Raw genomic sequence first — 21,552 nt, 5'->3', positions numbered from 1 at the left:
ACAAATGATTATTACATGAACCTGCAAGTTCCAAGAATGATCAGCATCAATTGATGGAAGATTAAATTACAATTCAATTTACAAATTTCTAAAAAATGGTGAGAGGCATCATCAATGAACCAAAACCAACAACTTACTTTGCTTTAAGTTTATTTTGCTTTGATTGTTTTGGTTTGCTCTCCTGTTTTGTGGCTGGCTTCTCATGCTTAAACTAAACAAACGAAACATTCATAAATCATAACAATATCTCCAAGCATTCCTGCATGTGTCGTGCTGGGCCAACGAAAAATATAAATTTCAATGCAAATGTCAGTCTTCCCTTCAACATCTACCAAACCCACGCACTTGAACATTGAGTTTAATGCAAAAAATGCCTTCTTATCCGCCAAAGCCCAGAAGACTACTTAAGATCTTACATGAAAGTTAACATGTGAAAATCATAAATGTGAACTGCGGTTTAAGAAACTAATTTGGAAGCGTTCTTCGCCGTAATGGACACTACTTAGGCAGCTTTTTAGGTGAAAAAAGAAAGTCTGAAAAAAATTCAGGCCAGTACGGGATTTGAACCCATGACCTCTGCGATACTGGTGGTACAGTGCTCTACCAACTGATCTTACGAGCCAACTGGGAGCTGGTCAATATGTTGCTTCGTAATAAACCCGTGAACTTATGAATAAATAAGATCTTACACTCACTTAAATATGCATTGCATAAACACATCTCTAATAAAGGTATTACCCAGTGAAAACAGAACAGAAGAAACTGTTTGTAGAGAGAGGTTCAACTGTATCTGTCTCATCAACTAATAGTGCCAATTTAGGTTAAGTTCATTATCACACTCATGACAGCCCACCTCAGTTTTAAGACCTTCCATATCATAGATCTGGACATTAATTACAGAGCCTTCACAGTCAGGAGTCATGCAGATGTCATCAAGAAAATCCTGGATAAACAGAAAAAGAAACGTAGTTAACATGGCAGCAAGGGTGGTACACTTACAATGGCACTTACCTCCCATTCCTGTACCTTGCATTGAGGCTGTTGATAGTTCTCGTCATTATTCATGCGCGTTTCTCTTAGCTAGTGTTCTTCCTTTTTTTTTTTTCTTTCGTCGAAAACAAACCACACAGAAATTCTGATTCAACCTTACATAGAAGAAGACAAAGAGCCCCCACATATGATTTGTTCTATTTCTTATCCATTCTTAACAAAAACAAAGACTTTAAGTCTGGTCATCATCCTTTGTTGCTTCAAAAGTTACCAATAACTGTTTTGCCCAACCTTGTAAAAAATATCTGACTTCCCTTCTCCCTGGCCAAAGCAATTTACTTAATTTAGCTTCATGAGCAAGCTCTTGACCAGCAATCAAACGCTTGTTGCAGCTTAGCGAAAAAAAAGACAGACTTCTTCAATTATTCTGTCCGGAACCACTCTTTAATTAATTTTTTCTTTGTACTCTCTTTCAGTGTTCAACTGATTCATGTGAAATTCTACCTTTCTTCAGGAGCTCAACTACAGTAAAAAATTCTGCATGGCATTACTTTCGACATTTTTATTCTTGCCTTGTCGCCGGTTTTTCCATCTTCGGAGCTCTTTTGCTTTTTCCAACATCCTGGATGGAAATCTACTTTACAGTTTTCATGACAGATTAGTCGTATGTATCCTTTGTAGTCTGAAGTTGAGAAACAATAGACAGATTACGACAGGAAACCAGGTACTCTTAAATTAAACAAAAACAATTAATCTTCTGGAAAGGACATATACAGGAGAAGTATAAACTTTATTCTGAACCTTCCAGAAGAGACTAACATCTGTTCATATCTTTTTAGCCCATTCCATGCACTCAGGTTATAAAAGTAGTGCCATAGTGGCACCAGAGTGAGCCTCCTTCCTTTTTTTTTTCCCTGCCCACAAACTTTCACTCCACTTTCACTCAGGGGCTCATGAATTGAGCCCCTGAAACAGGATGGTCACTTCTTGTATCCAGTACAAAACACGTTATGAGAACAAACAACCTTCCTTTTTTTGATATAACTACAAATTCTCTTAACTAATTCGTCATAGTATTTAAAAGGGAGAATTGCTCATCAGATCAAAAGCACACCTACCAGGATCAGTAAGGTAAATCTGTGTTTTATTTGGACAATCAGGATATCTGCAAATAACATCAGGTCGCGGTGGATGACGACAAATTCTAATTAACGTCTGAATAGCACTCTGAAACGAGAGAGAAAGATTGAGACACATACAACCACAGTATTATTCTGAGGTATTGTTACTTTTCAAAAGACAGCTACCATTAATTGAAGAGCTGAAGTCAAGGAAGTTTTCCCTACTGTAAAATTGGAGTTACCACATATCAGCCGAGTCTATGTCTCTTTGGTTAGGTGATTCACAATCCATTTGATCAAGAAAAAACTCCTGAACTATTGAAAGGGGATTTTTTTGGCAGATGAGTATGGAAAATTTGCAAACAGCAAATATTTTACTGCATTTCACAGCAGCAAAAGAAAAAGAAAAAAAACAACAACAATATAATGCTGTAAGTAAAACTCCAAACCAAGTTTTCTAAAACAGGAATGAATATGCCTTGAATGGGAACAAAAAAAATTACTCTAAAATGAGAAAATATTATTACCAATAACTTTCCAGGTTTAGTGTCGTCAATAATGACTTGAGACCCAGGCCATCTATAAGAAGCTAACTTCTCATCACCCAATTTGTTTACTAAACCAAGGCCTTCTTCTAAATGATCTAAGGCTTCTGTGAACCTAAGGCAAATACATATAAGCAGGTTTTGATTTTTTGCACTGAATGAGGACAACTCAAGACAGGTCAGAAAGGCATTAAATTTAGGCTATTTATATGATGCATTAAAATTGAAGAGTTCTGTTTGGGTAAAAAGAGGTCAGTGTCATAATTTCACAGATATTTTCTGAAGTGGGAGACAAAAATTGTGCGGTTTCTGAAGCTTATCTCTCCTTCAAGACGTTGAGGGTATTTTCAGACAAGACCAGGCTCAATTATAAGCTGCCACACATAAATTGTATTAAAATAGCATCAAGAATACTCAAATGATTTTGAAATACCATTTCATACCTGTTCTGTTTATAAAACACCCTTCCTGTTCCTAAATATGCTAAAGGAAAGACTACAGTTTTATGTTCTACTACAATAATCTCAAAATGTTTCTTGGCTGCCAGTAGTTCCTGAAAAAAGAAAAGCCAAATCAAAATAAATTTACATAAAGATACAAATTTTACATGATGGTTGTATTCTAAAATAAATGACATTAAAGCATGCCACAAAAATTAATGAACCTAGAAACACATTAGAAATAACTGCTTTTCAATAGACTATTATGGCCTGAAGCTATCTACATTTAAACAAAAATTGTAAGATATGATTTTACAAAATTAGAAACAATTGTCTACCTCCTGGCCACCAACTTCCAAGAGAGCTGCTCCAAAACTATACAGTAATATAACAAAATCTATCTCCTTCATTTCATAGATCTGATGGAGGAAAAAAGGTTCCAGTAAGTAAGCATGAGAACTCTCGCATCATCATCAGTGTACAAACACAGAGCTTTTTATAGCCGCTTGTCTTTATGCAAACTTCTGTTTTTCAACCATGACAGGAGCAAAATAACTTTTTATTTTAATAATTTCAGGCAACTGGTGAGTGCAAAGGAATAATTTAAGATTTTAAGTATTACTGCAAGTCTGTTTTCTACTACTCACTATAAACAATCCAGACTTGTTCATTATTTTCCAACCATAAATAAGTAGATGTCTCTCAATACTTTAAATGTTTAATTCCAAAATAATTCATGGCTAGCTTAGTCTATACCCATTGGCAACATACCCCCAAAAGGTTAAACAAGTAGATTTAAGTATTTAATAACCATAGTGGATAATTTCTCTGCTTACAGACTCCTATCCAGTGCTACATTTACACTTTCTAATCACTAGATGCTCAGCCTGTCAGGGTCTCCACTTCAGGGAGCTTGGCAGGCTACCCTGATTATAATTATACTATTTACCAAGCAAAATGTAAAATAGTCCAACACACAGTGTGGTCAGAGACAGGTCACTATGAGCAAAGAGGTTCATTTGTACAATAAACTTCATTGGTTATTGTCATTATCATTACCATAAGTACTTACCTGGTATTGATTACCATTCTCTTTTAAAAGTGCAACAGCCTCTCCATAATTACAAACAGCAATGTCGTTTTTCTTTTCTGTCATAGCTTTACTTCCCTATAAAGAACAAATTAAATTAAGAAATTTATAAACAACTCTGTGGCCAGCGTTTGCTAAATTTTATCACTTGAATAAAGAAGTTACTTGCTTTAATCATGGGTGCAGAAAAGAAACATCCAAGTCCCTCTCAAAGAATTGAACCCCAACACTTTAGCTTTCACACTAAGATGGACTATTACAGAGCTACAGATAACTCCACCATGAGCAGAACTTTCCCCTATAATTCATAGCAAAATAAACAAACAAACCCTTATTCAAACACAAATACTGTACCCTCTGATTTTGCTTTTTAATGCCATGTTTCAGTGATTTTCTTTTTTGATATCACTTTTAATTCACTGTCAAGAGTTTTGGGTCACACAAAATGAGCAACATTATCCCATCTTAAAGTTAAAAGAGTGATTGACAGATCTATTCAAAGGACTTCACTTTGCACACTTACTTGTTTGAGGTGGGAGATAAATTCTCTTAACTTTGGATTATTCCCACTCTGATCTCCTTGTGACCCCTGTAAGAGATAAATATGATTAACTTTCCTTGCCTGAAGACAAGTAATTTTAAGCTAACATCAATACTGTTTCGACACAATGACTACAACAAAGTGAAATAAGAAAAACTGACAAATATCAAGTTAAAAACTACTGGTACAAATGTACAAATTTATGGAATAGAATTCATACCATGACCTTTTTATTCTGCTTTACTGGCTTTGTAGCTTCTTTTTTGACTGCAGGCTCTACAGGCTTCTTCTGTCTTTCTTCTTTCTTAGGTTTTTCCTCTGTTTTAGGTTTTTCCTCTGTCTTAGCTTTTTCTTGAAGCGCTCCTCTGATAATTTGTTTGATCTTCTCACTTGGGTGACGTTTCTTGGACTTAAGAGAAAAACATTTGATAAAATAAGTATCAACCAAAAAACAACAGAATTAAAGGAAGGATTGTAAAGATAAATGCATGCATTTTCTTGTAGTTTTTTTTACCTTTGCTGATACAGCACTCTTTTTCCTGCAAATCAACATTTGAAAATAAATTGGAAAAAAAGAGCTCAGTTAATTCATTTGTTGTAAAATCACCAGTCAACCATAAGCATCAATCCTCACTGAATCAGTCAGACCATTGGTCACACAGTTAGTTGGCCAGTCTCTCTCAAAAAAATATACAAAAAAGCAAAAAAGTTAACAAACAACATTTGATGATATATTTACTCACTTGGTTGCAGATTCATTTGATTCATATCCTAGATAATGAAGAAACAAACAAAAAAATTCTCTTTACCAAGTGTTCCGAGAAGGAATCAAATAATATTGATCACATATCAAATAACGTCACTGCAATGTGTCTCAATGTAGCTTGATCTCAAAATTTAAACTGATCCTTCAAATCCCACTCTCAAGCAATGAGAATAAAGAAAAATATCAATAAGTGGGTTATTAGTTAATCCAATTCCAAATTCCCTGAACTAACATCATAAGAATTGTAAAACAGACATTAAGGAGAATTACTAATGAGATCTTGGGAGTGAATAGGTTAAATAAATATGGTCATGGAAGGTAATGGTAGGCTTACCATCAGAGGTTTCTGTGTGAGGATCCTAAAACCGAAAAAGGAAGCAAACATCTCATGAAGCAAGAAAAGACAATATTAAGTGATAGTCAAAATTTAACTATTATACCTGTACTGAAAAGAATATCATATATAAAATACAGACCAACAAACAGCACGATGTAGTTATAAGATCTTAAATTTGCAACCTCCCTTACTCTACAGTATTTAACTATGTTTCCAACTCTATCACTATAAAAGAAAGATGTTGTAGCCAAGAATGGAATATAAGCATAAATAATAACACCTTCAAGTAAGTTTTTACCTCTGTTTTATCATTATTATCAGAAACATCACTATCTTCTGAACTTTCCAGATCCACCAAGTCAGGTACCCCCTCATCATCAGAGTTATCTCTGCTTGTGTCACTGGACTCTGGATCTACCAAAGCTGGAAGGTCCTCTGGCTCACTAACAAGTAAACAAATTCCAAATTTAGACAGTTTCCTTGAACCCTTACTGAACCAAGGTATTCAGAAGAGAGTGAGTAATTTTTTTTTTTTTCACATGAACATATAAACTTTAGAGCCTGAACTCAACAAAATTAGAGCAGTCTAGCAACAAAGAATGCCCCAGTTATCAAGAATTTCAAATTTGCACATCAACAAAGATTTTCTCTCTACTAACTCACCTATCCCTAGAATCCTTCTGTTTAGCAACAGAAGTTTTTGATGGCTTCTTATTTTCTGTTGCTTTTCCTTTACCATCTTTAGCAACTAAATTAAGAGGACATGGGAAAACAACATAGTTTCTTTCTTTCATAGTTTTCTAGTTTCTTTTGTTTAGATTAAAAATCTCAGGTAGTCCCCCTTTCCTCCACAAATTTTTGTCAAGGGGGTCAATTTTCTGGATACTTGCTTAAATGGTACACCAAAGCACGGTGTTTCTTGCTAGGCCCTAAATACAGGTATATATTTGAAGTATTGACTGATAAATTATATGTTTGGTACATTACTCTACTTAAGAACTTTTGTTAAAATGGGCTCTTGCAATGATCAAAATTGTATTTGTCTTGAAGAAAAATGTAAAAAAGACATACCTCTGTCAAACATTCTGTACTGGGCTTCCAGATCTTTCTTGTCAGAGCAAATTTTGCATGCAGCTCTATTTGCCTCCTTTGCCCTGGTAATATTTCCAGTCTCAAAAAATGCCTGTGCATATCTATATTGAGCCTAAAGAACACAAATGTGCCATCATGAACTGTCTTAGTATTTACATGTGACTTGCAAGTCACTTTGTTATTACCAAGGCAATCATACTCAGTCTAAAAACCATATTTATCATTAAAATTATAATAAAACTCTCTACCTTATGCCAGTCTGCCTTAAGTACAACTGCTCTCCTTCCATCTGCAAGGGCACTCCTGTTAGAACAAACAACCTTAAATTACTTCCATTATATGTGTAGAGAGAGTCTAACATACCTTGAGGTATGTGATCTTTTCTCATGCTATGACAAAAATATGCATGAAAGATGAGGAAAAACATCATCACACAAACCATTAGAGGCAAATTAAGAGATTGAAAGTTAGCAGGAGTAGTTTGATCATACACTGTGAAATTTTGGCCTGAAAATCAATTCATAGAGATAGTGCTGTTCATATTCTTAACTAATTTAGCAGGTCAGTAAATGGCAATTCCCCACTAGGTCAACTACAACAAATATCAAAGAACAGAGGACACAGCTATTCTGCTTTATTATAATGAAAAACAAACTTAAAATGTCATTCAATAGATTTGTGCATCAATTGATGTAACTTAAATGTTCATTGGCAAAGATCCATGTAGTTATGACCTTACCCTAACTGTTTAGTTTTAAGGAAGCTCTGCGATCGGTTACAATAAAGAACGTGATTATATGCACTGTAAAAAGAAAAGAAACATCACATTTAATTGTGTAAACTTAAAAATCAATGGAAGTATGATTGTTGAAAATGTAACTACAGTCATGACTCCATTATCCACAAGGGGAACTACCTATCATGTTCTTAATCCTTTAACTCCCTGATCAATTTGTAATTCTCTTCACTGTCAACCATTCAATTCTTATTATGTTAGTTCTGAGAATTTAGTATTGGATCAACCAATTATCCCCAACTTGATATTCTTCTCTATTCTCATCACTTATCCGGTTGATATAGTATTGATATTGTAAGGAGAAATTCTGTCTTGGTCGCTCATTGGAGTTAAGGGTTAACAGGAAGGCTCCACCCAAACAAAGAAACTGTATTTTCAGATGAAGTACAAAGCAAGTAAAGAAATGATCCTCAAGGGTGAGTTGCAAGTAACCCTTTCACTCCAAGCAGTGACCAATATGTACTTTCTCACTTTAAAATCAATGCAATATCAAGTAGACAAGTGATGAGAATAAAGAAAAACATCAATTACAGGATTATCATTTGATCCAACACTAAATTCTTAGAACTGAAATTATAAGAAATCTTCAGGGATATGGCAGACAGTAAGGAGAATTACTAATAGAAGATCTTGGGAGTGAAAGGGTTAGAGCATTGCAAAAAGAAAAATATATATGTCTTAAAAAAATTTGAGTTTAGACTAGAATTGAATGTGTGCCTCCCAGATAGAGATTTAGAAAAGTTGCAATTTATAATATAAAATGAAATACTACTTTCAGAAAACTAACCCTTACCTCATATGTAGAGCCATAGAATAAACTGAAATTGCACGTGTATATTTTCCACTGGTAAATGCATCATTTCCCTCTTTCTTTTTGTCAACAGTTTTCTGTAATGCAGAAAGGTACAATCACATGATTCTTTAGATTGCATTAAATAATGAAAACAAAGTTCAATTTTTAAACTCTAACATCCAATTCTAAAGCCTGGTTTTAAACAGGCAAACAAGTATGAACAAAAAGCAAATGTATGTATGATCTCTGCCAACTTTGTAGAACAAAGAAATCTTAATGTGCAGAGTACAATGTCTCACTTAGTTATGCACAACTTTATGTGACATTTCTTCTGTACCTTACAAAAAATGAAGACATGTGTGAAACAAAATATATCATGTCTAGGGAATGAAACTAATTATTCCACCTTTCACAGAGCAAGGAAAAACAAAGTTTCCATGAGCCACATGCATTGTTCTCCTTTATTTTTTATACATGACAAGTCAAAGAGTAGTGGTAGTATAACCCTTTTACCTGTTAAATTTTCAAGACTTCAAAGCAATTTTAGGCAGTAGTAAGAGGTACTATAGGCAGTAAATTTTACCAGTTACTGCCTGAAAAGGAAAACATTGCACAAGCCAAGGATTAAGCAAGCTCTGCAAGAGTTAATACATTGTTTCTACATGCATCTCCAAGGGGAAAGTACATAAACACACCTCACATTCTTTCCTGACAAAAAAAAAATGACAAACACCTTTTCAATAGTGATCAGAACCAAACAAATACACTCACTTCTTCTTCTTCCTTGCACCTCTTGTTGAACTGTTCAGCAAGATCCACACCAGCTGCTAACTGTTTGACATGATCAGCAACTGTAGGAAAAGTAAATATTGTCATTCACTTGACCCTCTCTCACAACTAACTCCCAACATACTAGCCTGTGTAGAAAAATTCTGTTTGAAACTTCTAAGCCAAATACATTCAAACTTCCTTATGCAATCACCTCTTGGAAACATCCAAAATAAACAATTTTTAAAGAAGTTGAAAGCAATTTATTGGAGTTAACGACAATGAGCATCAGTGTTCTCTTGTAGTGAGCAGTTTTCGCTTACGAGCACGCATTGGAATTCCATGCGCTCTTTGTTTGAGGTGTTCAGCATTGTTTGGAGTGGCAGCTCATAGTCCAAGCACCCCTTCCCTCCCTCTTTCCACTGTTTATTCAGTGTGACAGGTGCCTGTTTCCCTTTTCTACTTGAGGGCTCAGGGCTGGGTTGCCTAGATTTGCCAGTCAAGGGAGCAATCTCCATCTAGGAGCTGGCCACCAATAGTGCAAGCTCCTAGACGTCTCAGGTACCCAACCTCTACTTATCCATGGATTAAGGTCACCCCTTTGACCCTACATACATTTTAAGCAACTAAGTCAACAATTTACAAAAAGTACAACAGCACTTAAAAAAGTCAAGCAGGTCACATGTTGAGTTTTTCCACTCAAATACAGGTGTGTATCATGCACTGTACAAGCACACGAAATCTTACCTTGATTGTGTGCTAAAAGTAGGGCCACATCTGCTTGTTTCTTATTCAATCCTGACTTCAGCTTGATCTTATCTCTTTTAAAAGAGTTCAATATAAATTTAGACATTGTCTCTAGCAGCTTGCAACACTCAAGAGTTTAAAAGCCAAACTCTCTTAAGAAAAGTATGAGAGTTAAGGGGGGAGCTGAGGGGAATGTCCAGAACAACATCAAACAACACAGTACATCTGGACTATTATCAAGAGGAATCTTTGCCTTGTGAAATGATAACATCTGTTCAGTACTCCTTTAACTGCAATTGAGCATTAACTTTGCATAAATGATTTTATGTCTTGCTATTTTAAACAAGAGTTTCAATTAAATAAGAAACCTCTAAACCTCTATCCTCTCCATGCAGGACAAGGCTTGAAAATCATAAGCTTTCTTTCACAATTTAAGATTTTAATTGCCTCCTTAACCTAGGTTGTCCACATATTGAGCCTTTGGGTGATGTGTGCACCTTTAAATTCTTTTTAGGAAAGCAAGCTTGAACATGCTCATAGACATATAGTCATTAACACAACCCATTTTGCAAAATGTGTGAAACATCCCTTTTCTTTTTTCACTAAAGACTACTTTATAACCTTTGGTTGACTTGATGTAACCTTTAAGAAAACCGTTGCACATTTTAGAGAGTAAAAACCTGATTACCTTGTGTTGCTGAAGGAAAGAAAACTCTCTGCACAGGTTATAGCCTTGTCACTGTGTTGGGACTGGTCAAAGAAAAATAAAGCAAAAAAGTTTGAACAGAAAACAGATTAATTACACAGCCCATACATAGCCATGTTTCAAACAACAATAATTGTTTGCAAAAGTGGTAATGCTTGCCTTGCTTAGTAAAGAGGTCTGTAACAAACACCACCAGTTTCAGCTCTATCTTAACATACTTACCATTGTCATTCTTGGATTTCCCATAATGTCCAGTGTCTTAACCAAGCCATCTTTATTTTTTAGAAGCTAAAGAATAATCAATCAAGTATGCATTTTAATGAGGGCACTACAATCAAAGATAGTCTTCTCCTTGGACATGATTAATTCAAAAGCACTACACTAACCACGTTTTCAGCCAGTTTGTTGAATGCTGTTTCAACTAAATCCACTACATTAAAACGCTCCTCACTCAATTCCTTTATCTCAAAGTCGCTAGTAGAGATAAAAAAAACAAAAGTACAATCAGGAAAGGTGCTAGGTAGAGGAGAGCCTAAAAATTCTAACCTTGAAGTGATATCCCATTTTAAAATTTGATATGACAGTTTTAGTCTCTTCCAGAAACAATGCCTACCATATGGTGTTTACCCTGAATTCCTCATTAACCCTTAAATGCCCTAGAGGGACTTGCTTCTAATTCTCTCTAAGTCACCAAAAAACACAACAATCTGCATGGTTTACATTTTGTTGTATTCTGCAATTAGACAATGACTTTTTAGGGGGCCCCTTCAACTGGTTGAAAGTGTCTACCTAACACTTATATGGTCCTAACCTGACTTCACAAGCACAGGCACTTGTTTCACTAGTGAAGTCACCAGCTATTTAATAAAGAGTGCATGATCCACCAAATGACATCATAGAAGCAGAAAATAAATTTTAATCACCCCAATACCAGACTGACTGAGTGATTCCAGTCCCACATAGATATAATCCCCAAGGAATTTGAGGAAGGAACTATCAGCTAAAAACTTATCAATCCATTAATTGTCAATCAATGATACTAGCCTTTTAATCCCATTAAAATTTCCTGTGAAGCTTGACCCTTTCATTCCCAGAAGTAACCAAAAAGAAATGTCTCCTTAAAATATTAATAAATTTTCTAATAAAAAGGTGTTAAGAAAGAAAACATATCATGTTTAGGGATAAGGTTTGATTGGCCACCAAATCCACAAAATTTAAGCTAAAATTATAAGCAATGTATGGAGCTCAGAGCAAAGATTAAATTTTTTTTTATCTTGGAAGTGAAAGGGCTGGAGTTAATCATAACTGCAAAAATAGTTTGAGAAAAGGAATTAGAAAATTTGGGTAAAAATAGTGTAATCTAAAGGAATCTATTCAGCATTGAACAAGTGTCATTCACATCTTCCCCCAAATTGTAATACTGAATCCTGATTTTTGAAACTACTACTGACTGAGACCGTAAAAACAAATTTATATTATACCTCTTGGAGGGTAACAGCTTGCAATCATATGCCCAGTTAATCCACTAAGAAAAAGAACATATGAAAGTGTTCTGTTCAATAACAAAACCTTACGTCATTTAGACACTAAGCCCCAAATCAAATATAGCAACACACACGTTAAACATTTCAGTCTAGCAAGTAAATTGATTCAGCCAAAACTCTCATGTCCAAACTTAACAAATTAGGTTTCACTCACTTGTAGTGATGTTTAAACCAGGCTTGAAATGAGTATAACAAATGTGTCTTACCTTGTCATCTTGATAAACTTGACCAAACAGGAAAGGTGATAGTAGGTAAATCCTCATGACGCGGATGTGACTTTCCTTTTCATCTTTGCTCAGTTTATACCAAATATCTGCACACTCAGCTATCGTTTGATAAAAAAAAGAAAAAGAAAATGAAACATCAAACCAAGTAGAAACAGTAGAAAACAAGAAGAAAAACAAAAGGGTTGTAATCACTGTCATTCTCACAGGCTATTTTAAGTTGACCCCACATATTCATGTTAAATGTTTGTTAATTCTCTAAAAATAATGTTTTAGAATCATTTGTAACTGCTTCCTCTTAAAGTGCCTGTGACATGAAATATTTTTTTGCATTTTCAGGTTGATAGCTGTATTTAAAAGTAGAAATAATCAACTTTAGTGCCTAGTGAGTTTTCCTTGACCATTTTTTTGTGCATTGAAAGTATGATTTGGCAGCCGAAAAGTGCCCCCATTAAGCGCACGACCAAAACGATCATGTTACATAGCTGTGACATTGAAAACTGTGAACACATGTTGGCAACTATGGTGGAGAAAGGAAAAATCTAGAAGAAAGGGCAAATGTATTGCATGACCAGAGTGCCAAATGATGTTAGCTACAAGAATAATACATTTATACATGTATTTCTACACACTACTTTCCGAAGGATGTAGCTCTATGGCCAAAATGGACATGTCTCGATTGTCAACATCAAGGAGATTTTACTCTTCAATGTCATCTGCCTTGTGCTCCATGCAAGCTTTGAAGATGCCTGTTATGAACATGTACCACTAGTCAAATCAGGAGAAGATAATCAAAGTCAGCTAAAAAGAGTGCTGATTAAGCAGCCTGTTCCCACACTGTACACGATTGTTCCACATTCTTTTTAGTTGACATTTTGCAAGCAAAGAATAGTGCTCTTCCTGTTGTTGATTATAGCTTAGGGTTGGGGTTTGTTTTCTGTTTGGTTTGATTGGCTCGATGATCATGACGATAGCCTCTACCTTTACAATCTCTGAAGAAAGGAGCAACTTGCAGTGAAACTGCCTGATGACTTCTTGGTGAAAAATTACTGTGCCTCTTGATACAGCTGATTCTTTTGTCAAAAGTTAGCTCTTGGTTTACTCCAGGAATTTCTCTATAGCAATGAAACTCTAGAGCACTGACTACAGGGAACCTTTGTCACACAGTGTGAAGGAATAAAATGCTATGGCAACAGAAACAAACACAACTAGCTATTCTTACCATAGATTTCACCTTAGAAAACAAAACACAAACACAACAAACTGAATATTCAGTAACAGAAATTTTTTACTCTAATCTTGACCTGAACACTGCAGTTGAGAAACCGTCTTTGTCAGTCTTTGTCGAAATCTCTGTTTGATGCATGCAGTTCTCCTTCATAGGGCTGAACCATACTCACAACTTCCATTTCTTCCCTATTACTTAAGTATGACGCATCACAATTCTCAGTAGAGCTTGCTGAAGGTGGGTATACATCTCTATTACATATTATTTCAAGAGCATTTTAATGCTGACAGATACAAAATTACAAAAGATGTAGGTGTCAACTGAGAATTTTCACAGTTTTCTACATAATCACCTACTAATTTGTTACCAGTCCATGGGAGACGTTTAAAACAGAATAAGAGCACCTCATGGTCCAAAAAAACCGAATTTTAAGTTTTTTGAAATTTTTCTTCTATCAGAATTGGTTTGTACATATGATAAGCTAAATATTTATACAAAAAAGAATTTTGTGTCATAGACACTTTAAGAAGGTTTGGAAAGTGCAAAGAGTACAACAAGATAGAAATCAGCCATCCTGTTGTCTGCTTTTCACAAATCAATTCCCAAGATGCAATAAAAAAATGACATCCCTGTGTAATTTAAGACACTATCCACAAAACAAATGATTAAATAGAACATTAATAACACCTGTCACAACAAATTCTTTCATCTCAGTTACAAGCAAATGTATGGCAGTAGGTGACGGGAATCTTGGGAGTTTGAGTGTTACTCCACTGTTTTTGGTCAAAAGAGAGAAACTGGTGGGAATAGTCATCACTAGACTTCAAGTAAAATGACTGATCCTAACATTACAAATTCTTGGCTTTGAGCAGAAGGAACTTAACTCTTCATTTGTCATGATTACAAAATAATTGACTTAATACAGAAAAGTCTTAATTACAAAGACGTTTGAGCTGGTGTGTTCATTTCCTTTTTTTTGGTTTACCAGCATAACAAACCATGCTGGACAATGGAGAACACAAAGAAGTATACAAATTATGAGATAGAGGTAAAGGATTTGCAAACTTTTTGAGCGTTCACCCAACCTATCAAAGGGATTATTACATTACAAAACCGATAGAAAATGCGGTTTATTACTTTTATGAATAAATTTGAATTGAATCAATTTCTTTGGTTTTACTAGTGCAATAAACGAAAGGTTTTTGGCCTATCAGGTCTCTCGAAGTAACTCGATTCTGATATAAATTCCGATATATCTTTATTCAGATTAATGCAACGTAAGCATTATTGCCAAATCAATTTTAATTAACAACGTGGTTAATTGAGTAATTTCAGTGATAGCGAGTTCTACAGGTTCTACTTTTATCCTTTTGTATTTCACATTCACAGCACTGACTATCAAGTTTATGTCTAATTCGGAGTCTCATAATAAACTGACCATTGTTTTTTGCCTTCGCTGTTGATTTGTCCTTTCCCTTGGTTTTAGTCTTGGACGCAGACTTCTTACGGTAACCTTCATCCTCGGAGTCCTTTAGTTAAGGTAACAAGAGTTTTGAACTCGCGTTATTCACCGGCCATAAATGCAATGACGTACACGGAAATTACAAATAAAATCAACTTTTCTAACCTCGTCGTCCGTGCAAGCCACCAATTCAGGCAAACTGTCGTAGCTTTCATCGGTGTCGCTGTCTTCTGTAGTGGTTTTCGCCATGCCTGTATTGAAAATTGCCAAATTACCTTGCACTAAATTCACTTCAATAGAATTGTTCCATGTTATAAAACTTTAAAAATCACCCCTTGCTTCCAAAATATATGTTAAATTAGCCTTACCTTCTTTGTTCGCGTTTTTAGCGGCCGGGATACTAGGCATGTTGCTATTGAATGATCGCACTACTGACCAGAGCGTAAAAGCTATTTTGATCGATAAATTAAACACCCACTGTCTAATTTCAGAAATAAAAAACTTCCCTAGAGGTTAAAACAGAACAATAAAGGACGAAGGACTATCCGAGCATGCCAGGCCTTAAATAATACTGCCACAAGAATGTCGTGTCAGAGTGATTAAGATGGCGGACATGCTTTCAACCTCAAGGGGACCCTGGACAGGCAAAGTTGAACTAAAGAACTAGAAGGGCTTTCCGATTGGTCAATTCTGAAGGCTGAAGTGCAAATATCAAATATCGCTCTGAAAATATAAAGTGTATCATATTTCAAACGACGTCTTTTAAAATTATATTAAAGACTTGCAACTGTCAAATAAGATTAAGATAAAGAAGATTGAAATGCTTGATGAAGTGACGAGAGTCCTGGAAGAAATCAATCAAAAATAATTTCGTTAGGGAAAAATAATTAGTTTCCTCAGCAACAAAGACATGCAAGTAAGACATGTTGTAACTCTCTCCAGGAGTGGGAACATGTTGTGAGAAAGTTCCTCCGCTTCAAAACAGGCTGCTAGGGAAGGATTAAAAATAGAGCCACCGAAAGTGAAAAACAGATTGACCCATTGAGCCATGTGTTTTTACACTTCCGTCATGCTTTTTTTTTTTCTCTCAGTAACAGAGAGGAAAATGATTAAAAAGGAAGAAATATAAATAGGATTTTTACCCCGAAAACCTTAACCTGCTGAGCGGCACATATAGTACACAGCTGTTGAGTCCATTAGGTTGTGATTCCGTTTAAGCCCCAGTGTCACGCTTCCTGTCACGCGAAGCTAGCGAACAGCCTGGGCATCACCTTCTGAATTAAGCGTGTAGGAAACTTGCGGACCGGTGAATTGGTATAGTACACCTTCCAGAGCGAAAGGTACCAACGTAATGTTTTAATTATACTCTCCAGATCATTTGCCTGGAGCTCCAGACTTCCTTTTATTACGTAATGTTGTGGATCAAAGGCGCGACTTTCGCTTTCTGAAACGTTACGTAATCCTTTAAAACTATATTCATGTGAAATGTTCTTTTAAAAGATATTAGTAAATGTCTGTCTATCAAGGTGACTTCTTAGAAAAAATTGCTATTAATTTCGGACGAGATTTCCTACGCTGTCGTCAAATTGTTACGAGGCGTGGGGGGGAGGGTCCAAGAATCAGACATGGTTTGATACTACTCTGGTTTAGAGATTTAATGAATGTAACCGAGAAGTTACTATTCACAGACTTTGTTTATACGGGTCGATGAATTGCAACTTCTCGGTTACATTCATTAAATAATGGTGTTCAGCTCTGATCTTCAGTATGTTGGTAACATTTGTCTTGTCCACTTGTTTACATTGTCCGGCAAGAAAAGGATGAAAAATTGGGCAGTTATCACAGGTGCTGGGACTGGTATTGGTTCTGCTTTGGCCAAGGAATTGTCATGTCATGATTTGAACGTCCTTGCAATTGGCCGCAGACTTCAGCCATTACAAGAAACCCAAAGTTATTCTCCAGACAGCATTTATCCTCTTGCTGTTGATATAGCAACCACTGATGGCCAAAGAAAGATACTGGATTTTATACCAGAGGGTGACAGTGTAAAATATTTGGTCCAAAATGCTGCTGTGGGAGTCCCATCAAGACTACAGGATATTCAGCGCGAAGAGTTTGAGTATGCCTTTGCAGTAAATGTCACTGCACCACTCATGCTAGCCAAAGGATTTTTCACAAGATTGAACTACAGCAAGGGAAGGATAATTCACCTTGGAACAGGAGTTGCTAAAAAACCTCAGCTTGGAACAATTACCTATGGAATCACCAAGATGGCTTTTCAGAGGCTTTACGAGCAATTAGCTGTGGAATTGAAAGGGTCACATGTCCAAATTGCTGATGTTCTTCCAGGTGTTGTTGATACAGAAGGACTGTGGGAACATATTAAATTGGCTAAGGAACAACAACTGCCTCATGTATCCTATTTTGATGAGGTTCAAAAGGAAGGGAAGATGTTAAGTGCAGAATTTGCTGCCAAATTTTTGAAATTTGTTCTGGTAGATTCATCAGACGAAGAATTCTCTAAGGTCTGGAACATTCACAATAGTGAACATTGGCAGCGATGGCAAAGAAATTAAACCTTTTTGTCAGGGAGTTGTAATTTTCTAAGGGTATGTTACAGTGATATGCAGGATGGGACCAATACTTAAAAGACAAAAAAAAATTATAACACACAGCAACATTTGTAAGGTGCAATTTTCAATAAATTAGCTCAAGAAACCATACTGGGGGCAGCTACTAAAGTCTCTAGCATTGGTGCAAAGTTCAAAGTTTAGTAGCTTAAATGAGTCTTGATTGACATGTAGCTCTTCCCTTTCCTCATTGTTATGACCAGATTGTTTACTGATCTTGGAGCTACACACTCAATCTTTCAACAAGAGTGCTGTATTTACTTCACAAAGATAACTATGCAAAAATTAGTATACATTGTTTCAATCCCAGCCACTTCTCACCTCTTCATTCAACTGGGTTTTCCACTAATGTATGAATTTTTTCTATAAGTGAAATGCCACTTTTTAATATCCAGGCAGCAACCAGCAATTAACACCTTTGAGAATTTATTGGGACGTATAATGATTTACCAAGTTGCTTAGAAAAATTATGTTTCAAAGTTATTTGTGAACAATACAGATTTATTTGCATCCACAAGGGACCATTGAATGCTACAGCAGGTAGCGAAGTCTGAACTAAACAAAGTGAAAAAAATGTTGTAGTATCAACAAGGTATCTCTAAATATAAGTAAAATGTGTTTCATGATAATAGAATCTGCAATAAATATAAACATGATGATTGATCTGAAAAAAAAGAACACTATTAACAACCCTTTTCACTAGCTGGAATGCAAACAATATGTAAAGCACCTTAGTGTCACGAATAACAAAACTGTAACTTTGAAATATCACATCTCTTTAATCTGCACTTGTACATCTCATAATACTAGAATAGTATCAAAATTCAGGCATTCTCTCTATATACAACAATTTTTTGTATTACAAATGAAAAGTAACAATATTATATTCTAAATGCCAGTAACATGTTTCATTGAGGCTCTTTTTTCAAAACATAACATAACATTTTTTTTCTTTTGAATAGACTTCATCTATGGAAGAGATTACTCTTCACTATGTCTCAATGTTGAGATTTCTGTTGATTAATTACTGCTGAGAGTGGAAAAAATTTGTCTCTCTATATAACAGCTTAAACAGACCTATTATAACCAATTATTATGATGTTCAACATGCCAGTAACATATTTCACTCAGGCATATTATTTATAAACACAGCAATTTATAAATAAATTCATAGCATATCTTTTTCTTTTTAATAGACTCAGTTAATGAAAGAGATGATTCTTAGCCATGTCTCTGGTAATTACTGTTGAGACTGGGAAATACTAAATTGTCTCTTTATACAAAAACTCAAATAACACTATTATAGCCTATTAATATTTTGTTCAATATGCCAGTAACATGTTTCATTTATTTATTAGTTGTGTCATTTATCCTGTAATAATTACAATATTTTCAAATGCTTATCCAGCTCCAGTTGTGTAGAGGTAAATGGCAAAGGATATCCAGAGTTCAAGTAGCCAATCACAGTGTGCCTTCAATGTTACTTCAATGCTACTTTAAGGAAAACTCTTTTCAATCATCAGTCTCAGAAATATCATCAGATATGATCAACTTGATGTGGGGGAATTGTGAATTAAAACAAGTACTAGTTTGGGCTTCCAGTTGTAATATGAATAGTTAAATAAATCAATTATTTCCAAATAAAAGCCATATTCATTTATCATTTCAACTGCACAACAGAATCGTATACACTCTTTGCAACCTTATCTTTCAACCTATTTTATAAGTTATGTGGCAATCTGATGGTCTGAAAAGACTTATTACAAGCCCAACAACAAAGAACCAGTAGGGCTGAGCGATGAAAAAAAAAAAATTTTCAAAAGCCTTCTCTCCCTGGTAACAAGACTGAATGAGGTCAGATTAAACTAATGTGGGGAGGTTCATTGATCTCTTCATGAAAATGGATGATTTACACCTATCAGATTGTAGAGAAATGAGATGGATCAAAAGGTGACATTGACATTGCACATTAAGCAAAAAATAACTAGGCACAGACTTGGATGCCTGTTTAAGGAAATTTACAGTTTTTTAGCAAGGGATTCTGCTGTGCCAATTTTATGGCAGGCAAATAATACATCAGTCACTTAAGAAATTTTATAGCTCTCTTTGTGGAAGCTCAAACACTCTTTAGGAGCATGACATAATTTCACCTAATCACTCAGAAACGTTATCGGTAATTTTACAGTTGCAAATAAAGTATAGACACAATTAGTTGTATATAGCATGAGCTAGTTGAGGCAAGATGCATGAAGAGGACAACAATAATTGAAACCACTAGTAAGCTTCTGGTACTTATGACAATCTCCTGAATACCAGCTTCCCACAGTATATGTCACACCTATCCATTCTGTCAATGGTACCACCTAAATGTAATGGGGGTCACTTCACATCTCACTAAACAGCAGAGAACATAAAAGTTAATTCCTATCATCAGTCTCTATTAAGAAATAAACATTTAAGGATCAAGACATTTCTGGCAAAGTGAAATGCAAGTCAAACTGGTTTGAAGACATTTTAACCTAAAATTTGTTTTCAAATATAGCAGAAATACTGTAGTTAACATTCCAAAGAAACAAGGAGTTCCAGCCCCTTGAGTAATTATCTATTTGTTGCATCACTTGTTGCATACCTTAAGAACCAGAGAAAGTTTGATAATTTTAATCTGCCAGTTTCATTAGTACACTCTGACTCAAAATTCATTTTGCATGGCAGAAGTTTTCTACAGAAATAAACAAGACAGAATGAAACTGACACCATTCATTTCGAATAACACACGAACATGAAGAAAACGGCACCAGTTTAAACTCATGAGACAAAGCCCACACATTTTTTGAGGTAGATGAACTGGTTAGACTGAAAGCTAAATAAATAAACAATGAACTGACATTGTTGAAGGGTTTGGGGACCACATGATAAATAAGCTCTACCAAAGTTTATCTTCTAGTTAGCACTTCAAGCCCAAAAATGCAGTTAGAAAAATTACCACCGAAGCTCAGTAACAAAATAAGATAAAACCAGGATTATTGAGGCAAGACTATAACTGTTGTTAAGACACATGTCTACATACCATGCACAACAGACTTGGAGAGCAAACAGGCCAAAGACAGTTGTGAGTAATGACTTGGAAAATCCACACTTTCCTTACTTCTACACTTCCAAGTCAAGATTTGCATATTTGCAGATTTCCTTACTTCCACACTTCCACACTTCCACATTACCAAGTCAAGACAAATGTGAGTAAGGTAAAGACTCATTTGCATATTTCCAGATTTGCGCACTTCCACACTTCCACATTTCCACACTTCCACATTTCCACACTTCAACACTTCTGCACTTCCACACTTTCAGACTTCCAGACTTCAGACTTCCACACTACTGAGTTAAGATAAAAGTGAGTAAGGTAACGACTCGTTTGTATATTTCCAGATTTGCACATGCACTTCCACACTTCCAACTTCTACACTTCCACACATCTACACTTCCACACTACCAAGTTAAGATACGTGCAAGTAAGCTTATCACACATTTTCACATTTCAAGGTTACTCTAAGCTGATTAATTTTGTATGCAGCACATTTACATTGTGATGACGTGTTCTGTGCTCTTCTAACCCAAGTAAAAGCCCATTTACTTCACCTCGCTTAGTATTGAATTTAAAGATGTGATAACAGCATTAACAATGTGAAACCCCTTAAACATTTCACCCTTTTTGGCAAGTTACATTCCAAACAG

General features: G+C 35.4%; 2 protein-coding genes across 6 annotated transcripts in view; one reads left to right on the top strand and one right to left on the bottom strand.

Moving 5' to 3' along the window:
• The window catches only part of LOC131776332 (E3 ubiquitin-protein ligase TTC3), a 29,152-nt gene extending 13,227 nt beyond the window's left edge, over positions 1 to 15,925 (bottom strand). Inside the window, exons 1-29 of one of the 3 annotated variants that reach the window (XM_066168563.1) lie at positions 15,559 to 15,925; positions 15,356 to 15,441; positions 15,167 to 15,257; positions 12,483 to 12,601; positions 12,214 to 12,257; positions 11,119 to 11,206; positions 10,955 to 11,020; positions 10,715 to 10,776; positions 10,027 to 10,100; positions 9,283 to 9,362; positions 8,512 to 8,606; positions 7,662 to 7,724; positions 7,171 to 7,225; positions 6,902 to 7,034; positions 6,494 to 6,578; positions 6,129 to 6,273; positions 5,828 to 5,852; positions 5,471 to 5,498; positions 5,242 to 5,266; positions 4,948 to 5,136; positions 4,710 to 4,775; positions 4,169 to 4,264; positions 3,435 to 3,515; positions 3,100 to 3,209; positions 2,639 to 2,771; positions 2,109 to 2,217; positions 1,563 to 1,672; positions 854 to 943; positions 138 to 211 (exon numbers count right to left, since the gene is read on the bottom strand). In XM_066168563.1, coding sequence (XP_066024660.1) covers positions 138 to 211; positions 854 to 943; positions 1,563 to 1,672; positions 2,109 to 2,217; positions 2,639 to 2,771; positions 3,100 to 3,209; positions 3,435 to 3,515; positions 4,169 to 4,264; positions 4,710 to 4,775; positions 4,948 to 5,136; positions 5,242 to 5,266; positions 5,471 to 5,498; positions 5,828 to 5,852; positions 6,129 to 6,273; positions 6,494 to 6,578; positions 6,902 to 7,034; positions 7,171 to 7,225; positions 7,662 to 7,724; positions 8,512 to 8,606; positions 9,283 to 9,362; positions 10,027 to 10,100; positions 10,715 to 10,776; positions 10,955 to 11,020; positions 11,119 to 11,206; positions 12,214 to 12,257; positions 12,483 to 12,601; positions 15,167 to 15,257; positions 15,356 to 15,441; positions 15,559 to 15,598 — 2,462 coding nt within the window. In that variant the 5' untranslated portion in view covers positions 15,599 to 15,925. The remainder of the gene's footprint in view (positions 1 to 137; positions 212 to 853; positions 944 to 1,562; positions 1,673 to 2,108; positions 2,218 to 2,638; positions 2,772 to 3,099; positions 3,210 to 3,434; positions 3,516 to 4,168; positions 4,265 to 4,709; positions 4,776 to 4,947; positions 5,137 to 5,241; positions 5,267 to 5,470; positions 5,499 to 5,827; positions 5,853 to 6,128; positions 6,274 to 6,493; positions 6,579 to 6,901; positions 7,035 to 7,170; positions 7,226 to 7,661; positions 7,725 to 8,511; positions 8,607 to 9,282; positions 9,363 to 10,026; positions 10,101 to 10,714; positions 10,777 to 10,954; positions 11,021 to 11,118; positions 11,207 to 12,213; positions 12,258 to 12,482; positions 12,602 to 15,166; positions 15,258 to 15,355; positions 15,442 to 15,558) is intronic. The other 2 variants (XM_066168562.1, XM_059092497.2) reach the window with 2 other exon arrangements.
• Positions 15,926 to 16,019: 94 nt separating this feature from the next.
• On the top strand, positions 16,020 to 19,412 carry LOC131776377 (aklaviketone reductase DauE). 3 transcript variants are annotated; one of them, XM_059092554.2, is made up of 2 exons: positions 16,020 to 16,530; positions 17,005 to 19,411. In XM_059092554.2, exon 2 carries the CDS (start codon positions 17,011 to 17,013, stop codon positions 17,764 to 17,766), a length of 756 nt encoding a protein of 251 aa, XP_058948537.1. In that variant the 5' UTR covers positions 16,020 to 16,530; positions 17,005 to 17,010; the 3' UTR covers positions 17,767 to 19,411. The 3 variants fall into 3 exon arrangements, with proteins under 3 accessions (XP_058948537.1, XP_058948535.1, XP_058948536.1); XM_059092553.2 differs by having other exon boundaries at positions 16,021 to 16,530; positions 17,010 to 19,411; XM_059092552.2 differs by having other exon boundaries at positions 16,020 to 19,412.
• The last annotated feature ends 2,140 nt before the right edge of the window (positions 19,413 to 21,552 follow it).

Source organism: Pocillopora verrucosa, chromosome 6 (assembly GCF_036669915.1).
Source record: "Pocillopora verrucosa isolate sample1 chromosome 6, ASM3666991v2, whole genome shotgun sequence".
In the NCBI taxonomy this organism is placed as follows: domain Eukaryota; kingdom Metazoa; phylum Cnidaria; class Anthozoa; order Scleractinia; family Pocilloporidae; genus Pocillopora; species Pocillopora verrucosa.
This window is presented reverse-complemented; position numbering and strand designations above follow the sequence as displayed.